We start from the raw sequence: 23,196 nt of genomic DNA, 5'->3' as shown, positions 1-23,196 counted from the left end.
ACTGTCTGTCTGCCTTAACCTGGTGGTCTTGCACATGCTGGTTGTCTGGCCACTTTGTTTTAAGAGGAGTGCTTCTCTAATAGTCTTTGTCCCTCTTTTGCCCATATGCTTTGGTAGGGGAGCTCCAAGTCTCAGCCTACCTCCCATGCCCCATTGGCTTCTGTGCAGTGTCAAAGTCAATGGTTCTACCAGTTCAAAACCCGTTGTTGCAGTTGGAGAGAGTCTTTGAATGTTGACTGCCCTTTAACAAGGCTCTGTCACAGTGTCTGTCTTTTCACTAGGTGTCAGACCCCTGTTTCAAAATGCTCTAATCCATAAAGGAGGTTGCAGCATAAAGTAGACCCCCATGAAACAAAATGAGGTTCACCAAACAAAATGGGTTTCACAATTTGACACATATATCCCCAACTTGTCACAGCCTACATCTCCATCCTGGGAGACTCACCTGCATATGCTCTGTTAAAATCCTTGGACATCTACTTAGAGCACACTAAAGCCCACCCAGTGCCTAAGGTTTTCATACCAATTTGCTGGTTAATGCAATTACCAAAAGACTATGTCAAAGTGTATGTCTGTTTCACACTCCTTTGACCTGGTTGGCTGGAAACGACAAAACCGTGTTAATCAAGACTTGCTTAATTGGAGGTAAGAGTTCATAGCTTGCTTTAGGAATATTTCCATCACACACTTGCCAAGCAGCTTACAGGCTCCCCTCCTCTCACATTCACAAGGTGCTGTTGCTTGGATTGATTCTCTGTATAGGACTCCTTGTGCTCCAGAACTTGTTCCCAGGGTTAGATGGCCAAAATCTTCTAACCAGAACCTGTTTAATTGGATGGTCCTTATTCTCAGTTGACTGACTTTTGCCTGAGTGCTTACTCTTAGAAGTGGGCTCTTGTGCTTGAATATTGAGAGATCTTGAAGGTTTGGATCAGGTATACATATACTCATTATTTAACTCTAGTTTAAAAAACCAAACAAACCTGCTTATACTGTTGGCTATATTGCTCCTCACTGTAATTGTGCTGTTTTCTTCTGCAATATCCCTTGAGATTCTTGCACTAAAGAGTGTAAATTCTGCACACAGGGTGTTCTCTTGAAGTAGGGGTGGCCAACCTGTGGTTCCGAAGCCACATGCGGCTTTTCAGAAGTTAATATGCGGCTCCTTGTATAGGCACAGACTCTGGGACTGGTAGGGGACTGTCTATATACCTGCCCTAAGGGTTATACTTCTGGGGTAAGGGAATTTTATCAGTCTTAGGTGAAGCAACTAAGATCCCAAGAATTAGAATGTGAGAAGGTAAGTAACTTCAACAAACAGAAGTACAGGTCTGTTTCCCTTCTAGCAGCACACCCTGAAGTTTTGGTCTATCACATACTGATTGTATCTGATGGCTTTTCCTGATGCCAAGTCACAACCAAATGTTACAAGGTATTATGTATCCTTATGATTCCAAAACATGCTTCAAAAACTCTACAGGCTGAAGAGGGTATATCCATCCTTCAGATGGAGAAAGATCTACGACTGGCATTAGACGCTACGCTCAAAGAAAAAAATGAGAGGCTGGAGGAATTGAAGCAACTTCAGCAGCAAGATGAAAAGCTCTGTGCTGAGCTTTTTGCCACCCCTTACTATATACCGACTGGGAGCATTCCAAGTCGTTCACAGCTGGAAGAGTTAAAGGAACATGTTCGGATGCGTTCAGATGAGAAGGTATGTGGTGTTTTTTTTTTTAAAAAGAAAGAAAAAAAAATCCAATAAATGAAATGTGATTTGGGGCTGTAGAAGAAAGTGTTTTCCATCTCTGCATTTTAACTGGAAAAGAATGCTAGTTGCAGTGTGTTGTCTGATCACCAAGTGTAGCCCATGAAAGCTTATGCTCAAATAAATTTGTTAGTCTCTAAGGTGCCACAAGTACTCCTGTTCTTTTTGCTAATACTACAGTATTCAGTTGAATACTGATTTTTTTAATCCAGTTTAATTAAATCCTATTATGGCCTGATTATCCATATATATTTAAAGGCATTATATAGCTGAGACATCTCACCCTGTTTCAGGAGTTCTTTAAAAGTTATTATGGAAAATAATACTGATGAAATTTTTAAATTTTTGTATGAAGTATAACTTCACATTGTCTAAGACTAAAATTTTAAATGCTGTTTCTATGAACTGAGTTCCCTTTTCTCCCTTTGTGATTAGCAGATAGTATTTGGATGATGGCGTACACTTCAGCTTCTGTGCAGTGCTTTTAAGTTTTAGATAGCGTTGTAACTATACTCTACAAAAACTATCAATCCGTACACAGAAAATGGAATTACCTGAACTAGCAAAATCATACTACCTTCGCTATCGTCTTGACGTGGTATCTTAACCTACAGAGCCTCAGTATGAGACAATATTCTAAGCAATTGTATATAAAATGCTTGTTTTAATTTTTCAATAGAAACAACGTCTGGAAGTTTTTCTCAAACTAAGAAACGAAATCAGGCAGTATAATGAAGAGATTGGGCACACACCTGATTCTACTCTTGAAAAAGAGGCGCTCTCTGATGATGAGGAACCTTTTTGTCTTACTAATAAGAACATTGAAGCTCTTCAAACACTTGTTAATAAGGTTAGATTTTTAAGTGCCTAAGAAAAAATATAGTAACTGTTCTTAACGATCACATGTAACACTGACACCTATAATTAGGCTGTATAAGCATTGCCATTATAATACTTCCTACATCCTTAAGAACATAGGAATTGCTATGCAAGAGCAGTAGTAATCCATTGTGTCTAGTATTTTGTCTGGCAGTGGCCAGATCTAGATGCCTCAATAGAAGGTGAAAAAACACCCAGTTTTTACTCCTGGCCCCCACTTGTAACACTCACCTGCTCCATGTTATGTTGTTTTCCTTTTGTCCTCTTCTGCTCCTGTTCCCTGATTACTCTCCTTTCTTCTCTTCACTCCATGCCTCTCTGTATCCTATGTTCTGTTTTCCTGATCATAACCTCTGTTTTGTCCCAAAGATTTTCAAATCTGGCTCTCCCTTGTCTACAGTCAGTCCTTCACTCTGCAACTGTGGCTTTCAGTCAATTCTCTGCACATCCAAGGCCCACTAATTGTTGTTGTGCTTCCCTCAGCCCTCTACGAAATGCACAATCTGGTCATCTTCCCACCAATCCACTCTCATCTTCATCAGTCTATCATTTGCCTTCCCCACATTCCAACCAATCCATCCTCTGTAATCAAAGTTTTGCCCCATTTACTCTTTCCCTGTCTCCTAGACACTTCATTCTTAGCCTCTGCCTCTCCCAGCCAATTAAGCTTTTCTTCTTAGATAACTGATGATCGGCTCCACTGCTCCAGTCTCCCTCCCAGCTGCCAGACAATTGATCCTCTTCCCATTGCAGGCCATTGGGCATCTCCTGCCAGGCAATGAATTTTTTGTCTTCTATGAAAATTCAGGTTCTCTCTGGCCAGGATTAATGTTAGTTTTCATCAGTGTCTCCCCTCCTCCTCTTTGTGGCTATATGGACAGGATTGTCATCCTGTGCTTGGTGCTCCCTTAGGGCCCGAGCAAGGCTAGAGGAGCGGAGAGAGTGCCTATTTTCCCCCTTCTTCTTTGCATATATGAGGCAGCCATCAGGCTTCTGAGAAGCTGCAGCAGAGTAGATTGACTAGTTTTTTCTAGCACTCCTATTCACACTCTTTTGAGTGCTTTGGGGATTCAGGGGAGAAAAAGGTAGCACCATGCTTTCCTTTATTCAGTTCAGTTTGCCTCTTCTCAATTCTGAACAAAACTGCAAGAACTTCTTATGATCTTTTTCTAGACCAAGAACCAAATACGCAGGAACTCAAGGCCCCTTCTTAACGATAGCTATATTGAATAACTAATGTCCAAATAGCAGGGTTACTGGAAACTCTTGATTTCTGCTTGTATTGATACGTTAAAGATGTCTTTCTCATGGCTTACGTCAGGAATGAACTAGACCTTTGGACATTACCATAATATATTTTTTAAAGAGTATACAGCGTGCATCAAAATAGTGACCCATTATTAACTTAACTGTACAGATCCCACGTACTTGGTGTCCTCACTGCAATGCTGTAAGAACAAGCTTTCTTCCTTTTTCCATATCTTTACTGGAGCTTGTACATTAGTTCTCTTCCTACCGAATAATTGTGGGTTGGTTCACCTTGCTACTATACTGTAATTTCTCAGCGTTCTTCTACATTAAGGAGCTATCCGCTCTGAAGTAAGTTTACCTTATGCTGTCATACTATGTGCCTTGTAGTTGCAGTTGAAGAAAGAATCTGTAATCTCAACACGGGAGGCTCTGAAGGAGAAGGTACGACTTCTGTGGAACAGACTGCGCTGGCCAGTAGAGAAGCAGGAACAATGTAAAATGAATATTAAAGGCTCCATTACTCAAGAAGTTACCAAGGTAAGACAAAACCTTGCATATTTTTCATCAAACTACTTCCCCTGCCTTTCTTCTTACAGAAACTATTTTAGGTTTTTCTTTAAATAGACAAGCTTTGTCACAAAATCCAGCTACATAAGAAATGCAAGGTTTACACTGAGAACTCACTTTGCGTGAAGGCAAGCCCTTATGTATATTCAGATTCCCCTTAAAGTAGTATTTTTGCTGGCAATTGACCTTGTACTACTGTTGCTTTCAAGTTGAGGTTGAAACTCTGTCTTCTGAAGTCATCAACACTTGAGCATGACTTAGTTGCCCTTTGATTTTAGAGTTCCTTGCAGTTATTGGTTCAGTTTCCAGACAGGGTGGATAAAAAACATTATTTAAAACAAGATTTATTTTTTAAATGAGGTTGACTTACCTGTTAGTACTTCTTCACTATTTTACCATTTTATGGGCTTAAATTGCTAAACTGGATGTCTTGTACTAGTTTGTTCAATTGGTTTCTTAGTTGGTGATAGAATTTCAGATTGTACATTGATTATTTCAGCCAAGATGTTTCATACTCAAAATGTTTATATGCTGAAAAAGGCAAGTCCATAGTGTGAATGCAAGTTTGAACACAAAATAGGGGAATAAAAGCCCATGCTATGTTTATAGTCTGCACCATTTTCTGATATATTGAATTTCTCCAAGTTAAAAATGCTGACCTATTTCAACAAGCTATACTCGTCACTTTGAAGTGACTTAAAGCACAAATCTCTCTCACGTAAGTGGTTTTAAAAATCCCACCCTTGGGTACCTAAATGTGGGTGATGCCTTGCCTTGTCACAGTGCTCACCAGGCATCACAAGCTCTTTAGTTTAGTGTGCAATAGCTCATTCAGGATATGTTGGTCTGTACTTGACCATTAGTTGAATCTTGAAATCCCGTGTCAGTTTTTGTAACAGCTAATGTTACTAAGACCTTGAGTGGTGGGGAGATCACTTAATCAAAATCCTGGATGTTGCCTAAATGTTAAACAAATGTTTCTGGTGGTGGTAATTGTTTTCTGAATAGAAATTAAGTAGATACCCATAGGGCATCTTGGATTCAAAGAGGGCATCACTTTCTTCTGGAGGCAGAAACATGTCTCTGGATTATTATTATATGGAGATATACCTATCTCATAGAACTAGAAGGGACCTTGAAAGGTCATCGAGTCCAGTCCCCTGCCTTCACAGCAGGACCAAGTACTGTCCCTGACAGATTTTTGCCCCAGATCCCTAAATGGCCCCCTCAAGGATTGAACTCACAACCTTGGGTTTAGCAGGCCAATGCTCAAACTACTGAGCTATCCCTCCTCCAATATAATATAACGTATATGAATTCCATTACTGATCAGAGAACATAATGGAAGAACAATACAAATTACATAGAGAAATCTATTAAGCCATACTAATTTTTCTTTTATTCTGAAGTGCAGTTATACTCTGAAAATTAACAGATGTCATTAGGCTCTTAGTCATTTATCCTGTTTCCGTGTCTTTTATAATCAATGCGCTCAATTTACTATTTAAGCTTACATTTATTTTAACTGGCAGCATGACAAGGGGCCTGTGATCAGCATCAGAATTTAGCTAATTTAATTGATGATGCAAGAGGTAAATGGGAACATGTCTTATTCTTCTATGGCTGCATGGACTGTCTACTAAGAGACTCTCCTCTCAGTATGTAAATATAAGACAAGTGCCACTTTTATGACTGGAAATGCAATATCTAAATCCCATTCATTCAGTTTATGGAGCAACTCCCGCTTCTCTTACTCAGGCCAGTAGTCTAGTTAGTTTATTATAACCAAAATACCACATAAAGCAGAATTCTTACTCAATTTGGTTGCTTAAAATTCAGTATAGCCCCTAGAAGGCCTCAACCAGGTCAAGACCCTGTTGTGCAAATTGACCCATGTGATTGGATAGAAACTTCTTATTAAAAGTGGAAGCTGTGGTGTCAGTATTTCAGGAAATCAGGCCACTTAAGTCTAACATTAGGCACACAAATTTGAACACATTCTAGTGGACAGTGAAATATTTAAAACAGCATTAGACTGCATCAGGGCAAATGCAGAGAAAACTAAATCACACTGGGAGGAAACCTGAAGGCTCTGAATAAGAAGTGTGTGCACCACTCCCTGTTACAATCTATAGGCAGCAGAGGTTGATTGAGTTCTCGGTCCAGGACAATTAAATTGCTCTAATGTCAAATTCAAAGTGCAAATACCACAAGAGGCCAAAAATCTTTGTCAGTGACTCTTTTCACGAATCTCTTGATGTATCAAAAAAGCACCAAATGTTAATTGTAAGCAATACAAGTTGTGAGTCAAGAGAACTAGATGTCATTAGCAAGAAGTCTGGCTCTATGAACCAATAAAGATCAGATTATAGGCAATGCTAACTTGTCAGAGACATGGCAACAAGGCTCCAATGTTAATCCCGCCATATATTCAGAGTACTAAACTCTGCTAGAGTAAAGTAATAACCAGAGCAGGAAGAGTTGCAGCTAAACCAGTGGCTCCCCTCTTAAGAGCTTACTTGGTTCAGGATAATTTTAGACCTGGTGACCCCTTTACCTGGTAACTCTCAGCAGTCCATGCCCCGCTGGAATAATGTAAGTACTGCTCTAGGAGGCTTAGTTTATGTAGATATTGGAGAGAGTAACTTTTACCTCATTTGTGCTCTGCTGTATCTATTAAGAGATTCTCGTTTAGTATGTTTCAAGCAGTCCAGTAATCAATGCCTCATGTCACCAAAGCTTTATGGCCTCTGTCTGTTGATGTGCCGAAACCATGCCTCCCACTTGACTGACTGGGTGTAGACACTTGCCTGAACTTGATTACTATTTCAAGTTTGTCCTATTTTAGCCATTCATGTTCTTCCTGCATCTAATACTGACTTTATTAGGTTATTTTATTTTCCTTTTAACTTGATAAGTGAATTGCTAATCACTATACTGCCATGTACTACAGTAGTTTCCAGAACACTAAAGGCTCAAAGGCTGTGCTGCTGATATGTTAAAACAAACAGTGTGATGCTATCCTATGAGTAAGAGTGCTAAGAATGTTATGAAGATGCATTGTTGGCCTTAATGCAATGTATTACATTATTTTAAATAACTTTCTCCACTAGTGGGAAGAAGAGCTGCTGCGTCTGGAGGAACTGAAGAAAGAAAACTTGAAGGGAGTGATTGGAAAAGTCAGACAGGAGCTTGACCTTTACTGGGAAAAATGTTTGTATAGCACAGAACAGAAATCAGCCTTTCATCCATATTATGATGGTAAATCTTCACTCCGACCTGCCACTCTTCCATTTCATATGCAAGGATTGATTGATATAGACTTGAAGGCCAGAACGGACTATCATGATCATCTAGTGCAGGGGTCTCAAACACGCGGCCCATGGGGTGATTTTCTGCGGCCCGCGAGCCCCTCTCAGCCCCCCCGCCCTCCCCCAGTGTTTACCAGAGCGCCTCCGGCTGGACGTGCACCGGGAGCAGGGCATGCTGCCTGCCTGCCTGCCCTGCGCAGCTCCGGGAAGAGGCTGGAACATGGGGAAGGGGGGGCGGAGGGGCTGTGTGTGGCTATTGCTTTAGGCAGTGCCCCCAGCAGCTCCAATTGGCCAGAAACGGGGAACCGCAGCCAATGGGAGTTGCTGGTGGCGGTGCCTCAAGCAACAGAAACACACAGCTCCTCCGCCCCCCCTTCCCCACATTCCAGCCTCTTGTGGGGGCAGGGCAGGCCGGCAGGCAAGGAGCCTGCCCTGCCCCGGTACGCGCCGGACCAGATCCTGCCCCCTGAACCCCTCCTGCAGCCGAACCCCCAGCTCTGAGCCCCCTGCCACAACCCGCACCCTGACCCCCTGCCATACCCTGCACCCCGACCCCCTGCCTCACCCCGCACCCCTCCTGCATCCCAACCTACTGCCCTGAGCCACATGCCGCACCCCGACCCCCTGCCGTACCCTGCACCCCGACCCCCTGCCGTACCCTGCACCCCTGCCCTGAGCCCCCGCCATACCCTGCACCCGACCCCCTGCCTCACCCCGCACCCCTCCTGCATCCCAACCCACTGCCCTGAGCCACATGCCGCACCCCTCCTGCACCCTGACCCCCTGCCATACCCTTCACCCCTCCTGCACCCTGACCGCTTCCCAGAGCCCCCTGCCACACCCTGCACCCTGATCCCCTGCCCTGAACCCCCTGCCGCATCCCGCACTCCTCTTGCACCAACCCCCTGCCCTGAGCCCCCTGCTGCACCCTGCACCTTGCTGTACCCCTCACTCCTCCTGCACTCCACACCCCAACTCCCTGCCCTGAGCCCCTACCACACCCCACACCCCTCCTGCTCCCCCTGGGGGCAGGGAGGGGGCAGAGTTGGGGTGGGGATTTTGGGGAAGAGGTTGGAATGGGGGCAGGGAAGGGGTGGGAAGAGGCGGGGCAGGGGTGGGGCCTCATGGATGGGGTGGAGTGGGGGCGGGGCTGAGGGCAGCAGGGCGGGGAAGGTGTCAGTAATGCGGCCCTCGGGCCAATGTACTAGTCCTCCTGTGGCCCTCATGGTCATTTGAGTTTGAGATCCCTGATCTAGTGTGACCTCTTGCCTATTGCAGGGCACAGAACCTTACCCACCCATTTCTGTAATAGCCCCAAACTTCTGGCAAGTTACTTAAGTCCTCAAATCGTGATTTAAAGAATTCAAGTTACAGAGAATTACACCATTTACACTAGTTCAAACCAGTAAGTGACCCATGCTGCAGAGGAAGGCGAAAAATCCTGAGGGTTGCTGCCAATCTGACCTGAGGAAAAATTCCTTCCCAACCCCAAATATGGTGATTAGTTAGACCCTGAGCATGTAGATGAGACCCACCAAACAGACATCCGGGACTTAATTCAGAGACCATCCCATCTTTGCCCATTGGAGATATTTGCCAATAGCTGTCACAGATGGGCCGTATGCCATTGTAGGCAACCTCCTCCATACCATCCTCTCCATAAAAGTATCAAGCTCAATCTTGAAACAAGTTAGGTTTTTTTAGCCCCTTGAAAGGCTTTTACAGGAATTCCCTCCTCTGATGGTTAGGAACCTTCATCTAATTTCAAGCCTAAACTTGTTGATGGCCAGTTTATATCCATTTCTTCTAGTTCCGACATTGGCCCTTAACTTAACACCTCTCCCTACCTGGTGTTTATCCTTCTGATGCATCTATAGTGAGCAATCATATTTACCCTTAGCCTTTGTTTTATTAGGCTAAACAAGCCAAGCTCCTTAAGCTTCCACTTGTAAGGTAGGTTTTTCTATTCCTCGGATCATCCTAGTAGCCTTCTCTGCACCTGTTTCAGTTTGAATTAATCTTTCTTAAACGTGGGAGACCAGAATTGCACATAGTATTCTGGATGAGGTCTCACCAGTGCCTTGTTCAATGGTAATACACTCCCCTATCTCTACTGGAAATACCTTGCATGATGCATCCTATGATTGCATTAGCCTTTTTCATGGCTGCATCACATTGCTTGTAGTCCTCTTGTGATGGACCAAGCAGTGCTGGAGAAATTTTTATAGTGGGGGTGCTGAGAGCCCTTGAACCCCAAACTGTAAACCCTGTATATAATGGAAACCACTTCAAGCCAGGGGGTGTGGAAGCACCCCTAGTTCCAGCACCTATGGATAGACCAATACATCCAAGACTTTCTCTGCTTCCTCTGTCATTTCCAACTGATATGTCCGTGGCTTATGGCAAAAATTCTTGTGGTTTGTCCCTAAGTGTATGACCTTGCATTAGTAAATTTCATTTACTCCAGATTTGCCTAGATCAGTGGCCATGTACCATTAGCCATTTTATCAGCTGGTTTCCCTATGTCTTTTTTTTTATACATGAAAGAAATGTTCAGTGATGGCTGTTTATTAAATAGTGTAGTTCCCCAAACCAACCAGAATAAGTGTCTTCATACTCTAGTTTTATAAGCCGTATTACTCCAGAGTTCACTATAACAAGCAGATGGGGTGCTAGGGATTGTATCCTCATTGACCAGTTGGAAAACAGCAAAAAACCCAAAGCAGGATAGCCCTGAAACAGTGGACTTTTGTAATTAAAACATCCTATTTATTGGGAAGGGAGGAGCTACTTGGAACTGGGCCTAGAGTCACAGACCTTGGCAGGGTTTTGGATTAGCAACAAAACCAGGAGAGTTATGCTAGGTAAATCCTTAAAGGGTTCACTTAAATGCATTACTAAATTACTTAAATTACTAGAGCTTTGATGTCCACTATGCAACTAGTATTGAAAAGTTCAAATCACATGTGAGTAACTTTGCAGAAATATGTTATACCACAAATAATGAATGAACTAATTTTTTTCAAATCCAGATAACTTTACAGAAGATTTGTTGAACCAACATGATGAGGAAGTTATGAAAATGAAACTCCTTTATGAGAAAAACAAGGCTTTATATGATGGCATTGCTAAATGGGAAGCTACCTGGAAACAGTTCATGGAGTTGGAGGTACCAGTTACTGAAAATTTAGTTTACACTAAGGCCTTGCTTGAGCAAGGGAAGTGATGCCACTAAGTGGAAGAATTGTGTACTGCAACTTAAATCGATGGGGCACACTTTCTAAAGAGCAGTGGACTGATGATAAACAACATCAGCAGAAAAAGACTGTTGGGTTGGGGAAAAGGCTATTGGGGTTGGAAAATCAGGTCAAGTAAATGTACAAAATCTGAACAGCTAGAAAAGTGACTGTTCATAATAACTTTCAGAGGGAGTCTAAGTAGAATTCCCATTAAAGATGGGCAGTCTTTGGGGATAGCAGTCTACTTAGTGAGATTTTAGCTTTTGACTTCACAATATCAAAATAACCCCAGTGGTATGTCAGTTGTCAGTCCTATTTATCCATGCTAAACTTAAGGGAAGCTGGATGACATGTCAGTGTTTGACACATGTCAACATTTGTTCCAAGTGCAAGTTGGTATCTAAAGCATTTTGGGTGTTAGTTTTACAAGACCCTGTTTAGGAGTGTTGTCAGCACAGGTTTTTGGCAAATAACTAATCTGAGAAATCTTAATCGTTTCATGGTGCATTTAAGAATTTTTCTTCATTACACTGAATATATTTTAATTTTTTTCCCAAAGAAGGCAAGTGCTGTCAATTAATATGGCTATTAAAAGACCTTTTCTCCTTTAATTTTTCTCTTATGACTCGTTGAGGCAGCCTGTTGCCACTTACAGCCATCTGGGCTCGAACAATTTCCAAGCACCCTTGTCTCATGTTGATGTAAATACTGTGTGTTAGTGCTGAGGAAATAGCTTTCATTCTTTTGTAGCAGACTAAATGATGACTCACAAGTCATCACTGATGATCTCTTCAGAGAGAGGAGATATTTTGCTGATCATTCCTGAAATCATGGATTGAATAAGTGAAACTTCCCTGGCATTGAGTACAGAATAGCCTGTTTTGTGGGAAATGTAATGAATTACATTACTACTTGGTGTTGCTCCTGAAGGCCCTTTGCCATTCTGGAAGGAAAAAAAAAAAGGCTTGACGTATATGTTCCCATTTCAATAAATTTATTTTGTTCAGAAAAAATCCACAAATCCAAACAGATTAGTTAACAGAGGTGGCACTCTATTGAAAGAAGAGAGAGAACGCTCAAAGATCCACAAGCTGTTAACAAAGGTAAGCCCTACCACTGCTAGCATGTATGCACTCTTGAAATTAAGAGTTAAAATTGAGTCGTTTCAATACGATATAGGCAAACTTGTCTGAGTTGATGGAACATAATATGCTATTGTTATAGTTCTCTCTTAGGAGGCTGGATGCTGAGTCAGTTCATTTGTCATGTGATAGATCTGATTTCCGTAACACTCCAGAAATTCTTATGCTTAAGGGATAGAAACTGAAGTAAATACAATTCCTTCTAATGATGTTGATCCACTTTTGTGGTGATGGTCACCCTTAAACATACTTAAGTGTGAACAAACTTTCGTATTTAATGCTTAGACACTCTTTTTAGATGCTAAAAAGAACCCCACTCAGCAGCCTACAAGGGAGTGTCAGCCTTCAAGCTGTAAACTGCTTGCACAATACTAAACGCCTGTTCAAGGAGTCAATATGGGTGTCAATTAAATGTCACTTTGCTGGGTAACACTTTGTAAAACATCTATCCTGAACTACTGAAACTTCTGATGCTCATCCTCAGTCTGTCTGATATGCAGCAGCTAAATTCATGCTCTGGCAATGTCCAATCCTTCATTTACCTTGAATGGTTCCAGGTCTTTCTCCACCTCATATTTCTTGGCGTTTTTTTTAGCTAGCACAATATAAGGCAAATGAAAAGGCCTGGAACTGTGCTTTTAGCCTCACGGTGAGGCAGGACTTGAAATACTTTAAAAGGATATAGTCAGCATGTTTTTGAGTATTACACCTACTAGTTCTACAAGCAGTACCTAACATTAATATAATTAAAATATTTGAGAAAAATCTGTTCAGTTTTGTTCAATTGTTAAGCATTTGAACAAATCTAAACAGTACTGCGCTTGCTTAAATGTCTGTCAATTTGTAGTTTTACAATTACTACTATTTTAGAAGTATTTCTCTTTCCACCTGCTGTGTGGCAGTTGCACATAATTATATAGGTATATACCACACAGCAGGTGGAAAGAAAAATACTTGTAAAATAGTAGTGATTGTAAAACTATCAATTGACTGTTTTAAGCAAGTGCAGTACCTGAAGGAACCTGTTTCTACCTCTCTGAAACTAACCAGTCCTCAAGCTGACTGTCCTAAGCTGGTCAAATGGATAGTGAAATACAGACAAACTACCTTTTTTTTTTTTTTTCATTTGCAAACTTAGTTGGGAGAAGATCTGAAAAGGAGCATTGAAAGCTGGGAAAAAGAACAAGGTTGCAACTTCCTGATCAAGGGTCAAAGGTTCCTGGACTACATGGCAAATCAGTGGGAACAGCACAAACTTAAAAAGGAACAAGAGAGAGTGAGTTTGTTTTTTCTTAAAAGTAGACAAGGGATTGGTGTTACGCTACAGTAGAACCTCAGCATTACATACACCAGAGTTATGAACTGACAGGTCAACCACACACCTCATTTGGAACCAGAAGTATGCAATCTGGCAGCAGCAGAGACTAAAAACGCACCAATACACTACAAGTACTGTGATAAATGTAAATTACTAAAAAGCTGTAGGGAAAGGTTGTTTTTTTTAAGGTTTGACAAGGTAAGGAAACTGTTTCTGTGCTTGTTTCATTTAAATAGAGTTAAAAGCAGCATTTTTCTTCTGCATAAGTAAAATTTCAAAGCTATATTAAGTCAATGTTCCTTTGTAGACTTTTGAAAGAATAACCATAACGTTTTGTTCAGAGTTATAATCTCCATTCCCGAGGTGTTCATAACTCTGAGATTCTACTGTATTTTCAATTAATTTGAAATATACCAAGCTTCTGCCTCCTGCCCTGGCAGGGGAGAGCGGTGGGGGGGGGGGTCCCGGCCTCCCGCCCCACTCAGTCCCCCCCGCCCACCGCTCTCCCTTGCAGGGGCAGGAAGCAGAAGCTTGGTCCTGCGGCAGCCAAGCTTCCCTCCTCCCCCACTTCTTCCCACAGCGTGGTGCACTCCGGCCCCTCTGCCCCTCCTCCTCCCTCTCCCTGCCGGGATGGCCCTTGCGAGGGGGAGGGGGAGGAGCGGCAGCGTGCACACATCTCCGTAAAGGAGGCAGAGAGAGGTAGGGACGGGCCTGGGGGAAGGGGGTGGAACAGGGCATATCCCTCCCAGCCCCCTGCCATGAGCCGCTCAGGGCAGGGGGCTGGGAGCACCCCCAAGAGCCAAACACCCCAGCCCTCTGCCCTGCACTTCCACACCCTCCCCAGCCTTCTGCCCTGACCTCGAGTCGCCCCCAACACCCAGCCTTCTGCCCTGACCTCGAGTCGCCCCCAACACCCAGCCTTCTGCCCTGCACCTCCACACACACCCCAGCCCTCTGCCCTGACCTCGAGTCACCCACAACACCCAGCCTTCTGCCCTGCACCTCCACACACACCCCAGCCCTCTGGCCTGACCTCGAGTCACCCACAACACCCAGCCTTCTGCCCTGCACCTCCACACACCCCAACCCTCTGCCCTGCACCCCCACCCCCTCCAGCCCTCTGCCCTGACCTCGAGTCACCCCCAACACCCAGCCTTCTGCCCTGCACCCCCCACCCCCTCCAGCCCTCTGCCCTGACCTGGAGTCGCCCCCAACACCCAGCCTTCTGCCCTGCACCTCCACACACCCTCTGCCCTGAACCCCTCCAACACCCAGCCTTCTGCCCTGCACCCCCACCTCCCCAGCCCTCTGCCCTGACCTCGAGTCGCCCCCAACACCCAGCCTTCTGCCCTGCACCTCCACACACACCCCAGCCCTCTGCCCTGACCTCGAGTCGCCCACAACACCCAGCCTTCTGCCCTGCACCCCCTACCGCCTCCAGCCCTCTGCCCTGACCTCGAGTCGCCCACAACACCCAGCCTTCTGCCCTGCACCTCCACACACCCCCACCCCCTCCAGCCCTCTGCCCTGACGTCGAGTCGCCCCCAACACCCAGCCTTCTGCCCTGCACCCCCTACCCCCCCTCCAGCCCTCTGCCCTGACCTGGAGTCGCCCCCAACACCCAGCCTTCTGCCCTGCACCTCCACACACCCTCTGCCCTGAACGCCCCCCCAACACCCAGCCTTCTGCCCTGCACCTCCACACACCCTCTTCCCTCTGCCCTGACCTCGAGTCGCCCCGCTCAGCCCGCTGCAGGCCTAGGTGAATAGAACCCCAGGCTGGAAGTGGGCTGAGCAGGCTGGCGGCGTAAGATCAGCATTTTAATTTAATTTTAAATGACGCTTCTTAAAACATTTTGAAAACCTTGTTTACTTTACATACAATAGTTTAGTTATATAATATAGACTTATAGAGAGAGACACATTCTAAAAAACGTTAACATGTATTACCGGCACGCGAAACCTTAAATTAAAGTGAATAAATGAAGACTCAGCACACCACTTCTGAAAGGTTGCCTACCCCTGGTATAGACATAGTCAAGTCATAACTGGAAAATTTTAGTGAGTTAGTACACTCCTTCAATATACCTACCAGTGAAATAAAATTCAAGTCTTTTGTATTGCAGTTGACAAAGAAGGAAGATTCTGCAGTTCTGAAAACACCCATGAAAAGGCATGCTGGCTCAACCACTCAAACTCCCCTTAAGACAAGGAAGGCAAGTATATGGTCTTTTGAAAAATACAGGAGAATCTCAGAGTTACAAACACCAGAGTTACGAACTGAGCAGTCAACCATGTACCTCATTTGGAACCAGAAGTGCACAATCAGATAGCAGCAGAGACCAGAAAAAGCAAATACAGTACAGTATTTGTACAGTACATAAACTACGTTAACAAAAGGGGGGAGCGGGGGAGGGTTTAAAAAAATATTTGACAAGGTAAGAAACTTTCTGTGCTTGTTTCATTTAAATTAAAAGCATTTTTTTCTGCATAGTAAAGTTTCAAAGTTGTATTAAGTCACTGTTCACTTGTAAACTTTTAAAAGAACAACCATAAGATTTTGTTCAGAGTTACCAACATCTCAGAGTTACAAACAACCTTCATTCCTGAGATGTTGGTAACTCTGAACAAAATCTTATGCTTGTTCTTTTAAAAGTTTTTATAACTGAACAGTGACTTAATACAGCTTTGAAACTTTACTATGCAGAAAAAAAATGCTGCTTTTAATTTAAATAAAACAAGCACAAACAGTTTCCTTACCTTGTCAAATCTGAGGTTCTACATTATAAAGACAATGACAAATATCCATAGGGAAAAGGGTATTATGGATTTCCCTTTTCCTGGCTTCTGCCATTAATATTTCATGCAAGTAACTTCTAGGTCAGTTCTGAATCAAATCGCCTTACGTCAGCTGGTGCTCTCCCAGACAATTGTCACTTGTCTCCTTGCTTTTTCAGAAAGATGAAGGAAAAAGGCACTGGCTCAAACTTTTTTCTAGTTCTTGTTAAAATTGGTATATTCTGTTGTAATGATAGATACCATTGTAATCAATGCTTAATTTTAAAAAGCTGCAAAAGTATTTGAAAATGTGAGTAGGACTGCATCGTTCATGGAAGGAAATCATAAGAACTCATTCCTACTCCTTAATTAGGAGATAAAAATGAGTTTGAAAAAGTCTCTGTAAAACTGAGACCCTATTCCTAGGGGACAATTGGAGTTCAGTCTTAGCAACTTTGAGCCATCATATATTACTGTTTTCTTCTGATAGCTGTGCCAGCTTTGGAGTGCTATGGGAAAGTGAGGTTCATTGCTTTGTTGGGGATGAGTGAGCTAGAAAAGGGACAGATTTACTGGAGACCTTCAAGTTGTTGGCAGGATTGGTGGTTTGAAGAAGCAAAACTACGCAAACTTAATATAGTCTAGGTTTGAAATGGCAGGAAGCCAGTAATGGATGGGGCATCAGGCATAGCTTCTCTGGAGAAAAGCTGTACAGCAGTTCTGTATTTAAACAAAACTTGGCATACCTTCTAGAAACTAGTCTGAAATGTTTTGTCACCTCATAGATGCTGCTGGAATTAAAGGTCAGCGTGCCCTTTACTAGCCTAACTTTTGTGTATTTAATGTTAGAAATCTGAAGCGTCTCATTTTTAACCTTTAGTTACATGGAGTCTCAAATTTAACTGTGCTGCGGGCAGCCAGCTGCATCAGTCTGACCAGCACGGGGACTGCAGCTGTTGCCAGAACACCCATTCCAGTTTGTAAGGTGAGTTAAGCTCTTGGATTGATTCTACTGTAGTTATTGTCAATAATAAAAGCCCTTCTTGTGGGCCCAGAATAAATGGTACTATCCCTATTTTTATGCAGGGCTCAAGCCCTGAACATTTGTATATGTGTACACATACACAAAACTTGAATATGAACTACAAAGGTTTGACTGAACTTATTTTTCCACTTTAACAATCATGTCATTTTTCTGGCAAAAGTGTTCAGTGTTTATAAAGCCATACTAGAAACAAACTGCTATTCAGTTAAACCTCAACTTTCACTCTGTTGAAGTGGAGACTACAAATGTTTGGTAAATGGTTATGAAAACCTCCAGTTCACCTTTAAATTGACTTCTGTTGAAGTTCCAGCATTTACTGTCTTCTTATACCCGTTCTTTCCTTTGTCTTGTAACTTGCACACAACCAAGATTTAATCTGTGCTATCAAGGAAAAGCAATCTCTATGACCAGTGAGAAAAAGAATTCCAGGGGGAAATGTTCCATGGTATGAGTTGTGTCAGAACCAGCCTGGTCAGCTGTCATTTGTCTAATTGCTGGATGAGTGACTTCACATCACATTTCAAGGACCTATTCAGGGTACATTCCATTGCATGTAACCATCAATCTTCCACATGTAAGTTCTTTGGAAAGTACAAATAAAAACGTTTTCCCTCAACCAAGCACACTAGTGGTAGTATTGCGTAGGAGTGTTGGACTTAATATCTTCTATAAAAGTTAATTTCTATGGGAGGAGCAATAAGCGACACATCCATTTTTTTTCAACAAGTGAGGGAGCAATAGGTCAAACTTGACAGTACTTCTTCAAATAGAATGGTTCAATTTTTTAGTTTCATTACTTTAACTTATCAAACTGGCTTCCAGTGCTCTAGAATGCTACCAGTGTGACTGTCTGCACATGTAGAGGAAGCAGAGTTCTCTATTCCCCTTTCCAGTCTTCCGGGACTTGAGGTTATAAAAATATTGAAGTTGGGGATATAGAAGTAACCACATCCATTCTTGGACCAGGACAAGTGGATGTTTCTTCCAAACTTCTTGATTTTCCCAGAAGGACTTAAATATTCTAATGGAAACTTTCAGGCCACAAAGCCAGAATCCAAGTGCATTCCTTACAGAATTATAAACTTAAATAAAATCTTTCTGTATTATCAACTCTTAACAGGCAAAATATAGACTTTAAAAGACTAATATTTGTGATGAACGAGTTGAGATTAATTGGAAAGTAGAAAACGTTTTTTTTCCTTTTTGGAGTTAAAAATTGACCACCTCTTTCCTTATCCTTAGCCAGCACTCAGTCCCAAATGACTTAAATTCTAGTATGTGGAGCAGCTGCTGTGAGGGTCCCTGGGAAAAAATATGAATTCATATTTTACGCTACAAGTTAACTGTCAAGATCAATGAATGCCTCCATTATGAGAGAAATTACAGATAAGGAAACTAGCTCTTAATGCTAACGTTAATACAGGCTTTGATCTTAAACATTAATGGCTATCAGGCAGCTGCTTTTGGTCAAATTGAAGTGATCTGGTTGTCAAGAGGATTATTGAATAAGCTGACTGAACTTTCTAGCATTTCCTGCTTATAGTCGTATGAATGGGAGCAGCATGGCTAAAGCCCCTTCATTGGGTAAGAATTGATAGAAGTCAAACCCTTACTGCAGTATAAGGGAATGTAACACCAAAGATCTGAGTCACCCATGCCACTTCATAGATGCATGTTTTACAAGATTCATTATGAATGCATATAAAAGGAGAGAGGAAGGATGGCCTTTATGGTTAAAACACTGAAATGTCTCAACCTGGATTCAATTCCTAGATCTGTTGCAGACTTCTGTGACCTAGGGCAAGTTACTTAATCACTTTGCCTCGATTGTCATCTGTAAAATGCGGTCAAGTATCAGAGGGGTAGCCGTGTTAGTCTGGATCTGTAAAAAGCGACAAAGAGTCCTGTGGCACCTTATAGACTAACAGAAGTATTGGAGCATAAACTTTCGTGGATGAATACCCACTTTGTCAGACGCATGTGGTGGAAATTTCCAGAGGCAGGTATAAATATGTAGGCAAGAATCAGTCTTCTGTTAGTCTATAAGAATCTAGACTGATTCTTGCCTGCATATTTATACCTGCTTTTGTAAAATGGGGGTGTTTTCTAAAATAGGGATGTTAGTGACATAAAGGCCAGTTTCAAAAGTTTAAATTAGGCTAGTTTTTGTTCCGAATTATTAATGTGTATTTAATGATAAAAAGTAACTGAGCGGATTCTCCACCTGATGATTCTACATCTTCTTGGTCAGAGATCTGGTACTTTTTAATCAAGGTTGTACGTAATCTGTAGTAGAAAAGCTCACTAGACATAATGACATTACATTTTGCAGACACCATCTAAAAGCACACCACCAGATTCCCTGCAGCCAGCACGATTACAAGAGGGCAAAGAAAACCAGCAACCCAGCAAATCAAACAATCAGTTCAGCTATTTAGACTTCACGGTATGTCTTATTTTTGTCTGGTGACTTAAATATAGTCTAATTTTAGAGAGGTGAGTAGAAAACTGACTAGATTTGGATGAGATTAGGTGGTGGGCATATAGCAAACTGCACTCTTAGATATTTTAAACTTATCCAAGGGACAGGAAACTAAATTCTCAAATTCTATGCCACTTTGAGGAATCTAACAAATTCTGTTTTAAAGATATTGTCCGGAGAACTCTCAGTTCAGAGTTACCCAATAGATATTGAGAGTAGGAGGGTCAAGAGTCCACAGCTAATCGAGGACTAACCAGGAAGCTGGACAGAAAGGGTAGCTATAGATAGGAACTTTGACAGTATGGAACTTCTGGAGCAGGGGATTTATGGATTTATTTTCTTATCTGTCTTCATATCTCAAACATGGGTTTTGTTAAGATGTCTTTCTCACGAAAACTAAAATCTGAGCAGCATGAGGGAAATGTAATGACTTCCAAGGTTTTGGCTTATTTAGGGGATAACAAATGCATTTCAGTTCAGAAAATACACTAAAATTGAGTCCTGGTAGCAAGGCAGCAACAACTGATTTCACTAATCAGAAAAAGGGTTTGGTGGAGCGATGTTACTGTTAGCTCTAGTGAATAGACTGGGCTGTGTTAATAGTGGGATGGAAAACAAGCAGTAATGCTGTTGTGTAAGGCAGTTGTTAAATCTTCTTAGGAATATATAGTATTGGTCACCATATCACAAATAGTATTACTGCATCCTCAACTGCAGAGTTGGACAAAAGTCCAGGTCAGAAAAACACAAGGAAAGGATCAAAAGAGGGCACTCTAACTGGATAAGGCAGCAACAGGTGATTTTAACAGCTGTATTAAATCATAAATGAGTACGTTCTTAAATAAGAACACAAATCAAGGAAAATGAGGTGTCGGGGTGGGGTTCGGGGAAATCAGGCTGGGCTCACTTCATTTAAACAACAAAAATACATTCAGTAAAATATTGGTGGAGGGAAGTGAGGCAGGCTAAGTTTGAAAGAAGCATAGACTTCCTTTTGCAAGAGACAACTGAGAAGTATGGTAAAGCAGGAAGATGGGGTTGTCCTACCTAGATCACTTTAATTGGGTGAGTGTACCACTGACTGTGCTGTGATTATATAGTAATGTTGTCTTGTTACTACTTAATCTACCTAACCATTTCTTAAATATTTTCAGAAAGATCTTTCAAAGAAAACTAGCAATACCAGTGGGATTTTCAACTCTACAGTAAATGAGAACAGATATTAAGGAACCTGCTGCTGCACCCTCTGAAATGCCGGGGTAACTCATTTTTTTGTGGCACTTGAGCTCTTAACTATTTTCATAGACGGGAGAGAAGACGACTTACACTGTACCCTTGATGCCAGTGCCTTGACTAACTCCGGCAATCGAATTGGCACATGCAATGGATTTATGTGGCACCACAATTGTACCTTGAACTCTATTTCCTAGCTAGAAAATAAAAATAGAAAGTAGCACTTAAAAGTAACACGTTGAATTAGTGAAGTCTTTAAAACACTCCAACCAAACATCTGCAAGTCTTAGTCTACAGTTCAAGTATTTACCTTGTCTTTCTTTAGCCGTGTGGCTGCATGATATTGAACTGGCTCATTTTGTTCTACTAATGAACATTTGTTTTTTTCTAGAGTGCTAACATAATCCTTTTTTTAAAAAAAAATATTTATATTCAAGCCTTTGAACTGTCTCAACTCTTTCATGAAGTTCAGATTTGCAGGGTTTCGTATACTTAATTATTCTGTCTAATTGTTTTACCCTGTCACGCAATTAACTCTCAAACATTGTTGCTTTTTAAGCAAGCCTTGCAGGCAATTACGAAGCAAGGGGGGAGAAAAAAAAACAAAAAACCTTAGTTGAAATGAAGTGATCACAATCCCTAATCATCTGAGCTGTTAAATGCAACTTTGTTTACTTTCTCTTTTACTTTATCATATTAATATCATGTCTGGAACTGAAAATGTACCTTCACATTAGTGAGTAAACCGTCTGAACTGCTTTGAGGAGATCTGGATAATGTTGTGGCTAAAATAAAAATGTGTGTTTAAATATTTCTTATTGTATATAGTGTGATTGTGAAAAGCAATTGAAATAATAAAAAGATGTGTGTTGTGCTCTTAAATAAAAAGCTGCACTAGTCAAGATGTCTGTTTTCAATGGGATACCACTTCCTGGTTCTGAAGAAAATCTCATGCGTCTACAGTATTTGCAAAACACATTTTGTTGTTTTGTATGCTGTTTTGTAACTCAAAGGGAACAGCTGGCATTCATAAATTAAAAATAGTAATTTGTCTGAGAAGGAGCCATTTCATGGTGCATTAGTAAACTTTAAAAACAAATTTGGAAATTGATCAATATTTAATTTTACTCGTGCTGTGAAATTTGTTTTTCTTGAAGTAGAATGCTTCAAAAACAACGAGGAGTCGGGTGGCACCTTAAAGACTAACAGATTTATTTGGGCATAAGCTTTTGTGGGTAAAAAACCCACTTCTTCATATGTATGGAGTGAAAATTACAGATTCAGACAGGGTGGATTTGCTTTAAATCATTAGTCAGGAAGACTCGATTTAATCATGGATTTCTATATTAAAATTCATTCTTGTTGGTTATAATCTTAATACATATTCTTTACAACTCAGAGATAGATTTTAGAAGGTACGCACTATACATTTTTTAAGTGATTTATTTTGAAAACTTTTCAGATTAGTTTTACAGCTATATCATAATGAAGGATTGTTTGGTTATTTCATTTACCAAAGGTAATAGAAGCAGATAGTTCACCTCCCGATGACTTCATAAATATCTCCAATTCAACATATGAATCATTAATATTTGGAGGATTTTTTTGCCATATTGTATTAGGAGGAGAACATCACCAGACAGACATTTTAAATTGTTTTATTTAACTAAAACAACAATGTTGTATATTCTGGATTTTTTTTCTTCAACAGCAAACATACTTTAACAAAACAAGCATATGAATTTTTGAATTTAGTTAAATATTCAAGTTTTTTAAAATCAGGTTTGTTTTTGTTCAAATTGTTTATATTTAAAAAAAAAAAAACCTTAAATGGACTATGTCAGCCAGGTCAACATGAGAAACTTAAAATAATGGCTTCTACAGCTAATTCAGTCGTCTTCACCTTCATTTTCCTGTTTGATCATAATCTGAAAAAGAGAAACAAGCTTTCCTGCTTTTTCAGGTCCCAAACAATTTCTCAGTGTGGAATGAATTAGTCCAAAGGAAGAAAACGTTCTTTCTACACCGGCAGAAGAAGCTACTGCTGTTAAAAGTGAGATTATCACTTCAACAGTCTCGGAATCCAAGTGCTGAAGTGACTTCCACCAGTTCACGGGTGTGACTTTCTTTAAAACATCATCAGCAAACATATATTTCTTGAACGGTTCACCCTTAGCTCTGAAGTTT

At 41.5% G+C, this 23,196-nt stretch overlaps 1 protein-coding gene across 4 annotated transcripts in view; it reads left to right on the top strand.

The window, feature by feature from the left end:
- Positions 1–21,907, top strand: part of LOC101946266 (protein regulator of cytokinesis 1-like) — a 43,863-nt gene extending 21,956 nt beyond the window's left edge. For 2 of the 4 annotated variants that reach the window (XM_024110771.3, XM_065549793.1), the window contains 11 exons: positions 1,481–1,714; positions 2,445–2,615; positions 4,283–4,432; positions 7,576–7,723; positions 10,806–10,942; positions 12,020–12,115; positions 13,293–13,430; positions 15,598–15,687; positions 17,130–17,234; positions 19,627–19,740; positions 20,935–21,907. In XM_024110771.3, coding sequence (XP_023966539.2) covers positions 1,481–1,714; positions 2,445–2,615; positions 4,283–4,432; positions 7,576–7,723; positions 10,806–10,942; positions 12,020–12,115; positions 13,293–13,430; positions 15,598–15,687; positions 17,130–17,234; positions 19,627–19,740; positions 20,935–20,985 — 1,434 coding nt within the window. In that variant the 3' untranslated portion in view covers positions 20,986–21,907. Of the gene's footprint in view, positions 1–1,480; positions 1,715–2,444; positions 2,616–4,282; positions 4,433–7,575; positions 7,724–10,805; positions 10,943–12,019; positions 12,116–13,292; positions 13,431–15,597; positions 15,688–17,129; positions 17,235–19,626; positions 19,741–20,930 lie in introns of all 4 variants that reach the window. The other 2 variants (XM_005308971.4, XM_065549792.1) reach the window with 1 other exon arrangement.
- The last annotated feature ends 1,289 nt before the right edge of the window (positions 21,908–23,196 follow it).

This window comes from Chrysemys picta, chromosome 6, assembly GCF_011386835.1.
Source record: "Chrysemys picta bellii isolate R12L10 chromosome 6, ASM1138683v2, whole genome shotgun sequence".
In the NCBI taxonomy this organism is placed as follows: domain Eukaryota; kingdom Metazoa; phylum Chordata; order Testudines; family Emydidae; genus Chrysemys; species Chrysemys picta.
Note: the sequence above shows the minus strand (reverse complement) of the source record. Positions and strands in the feature narration are given on the sequence as shown.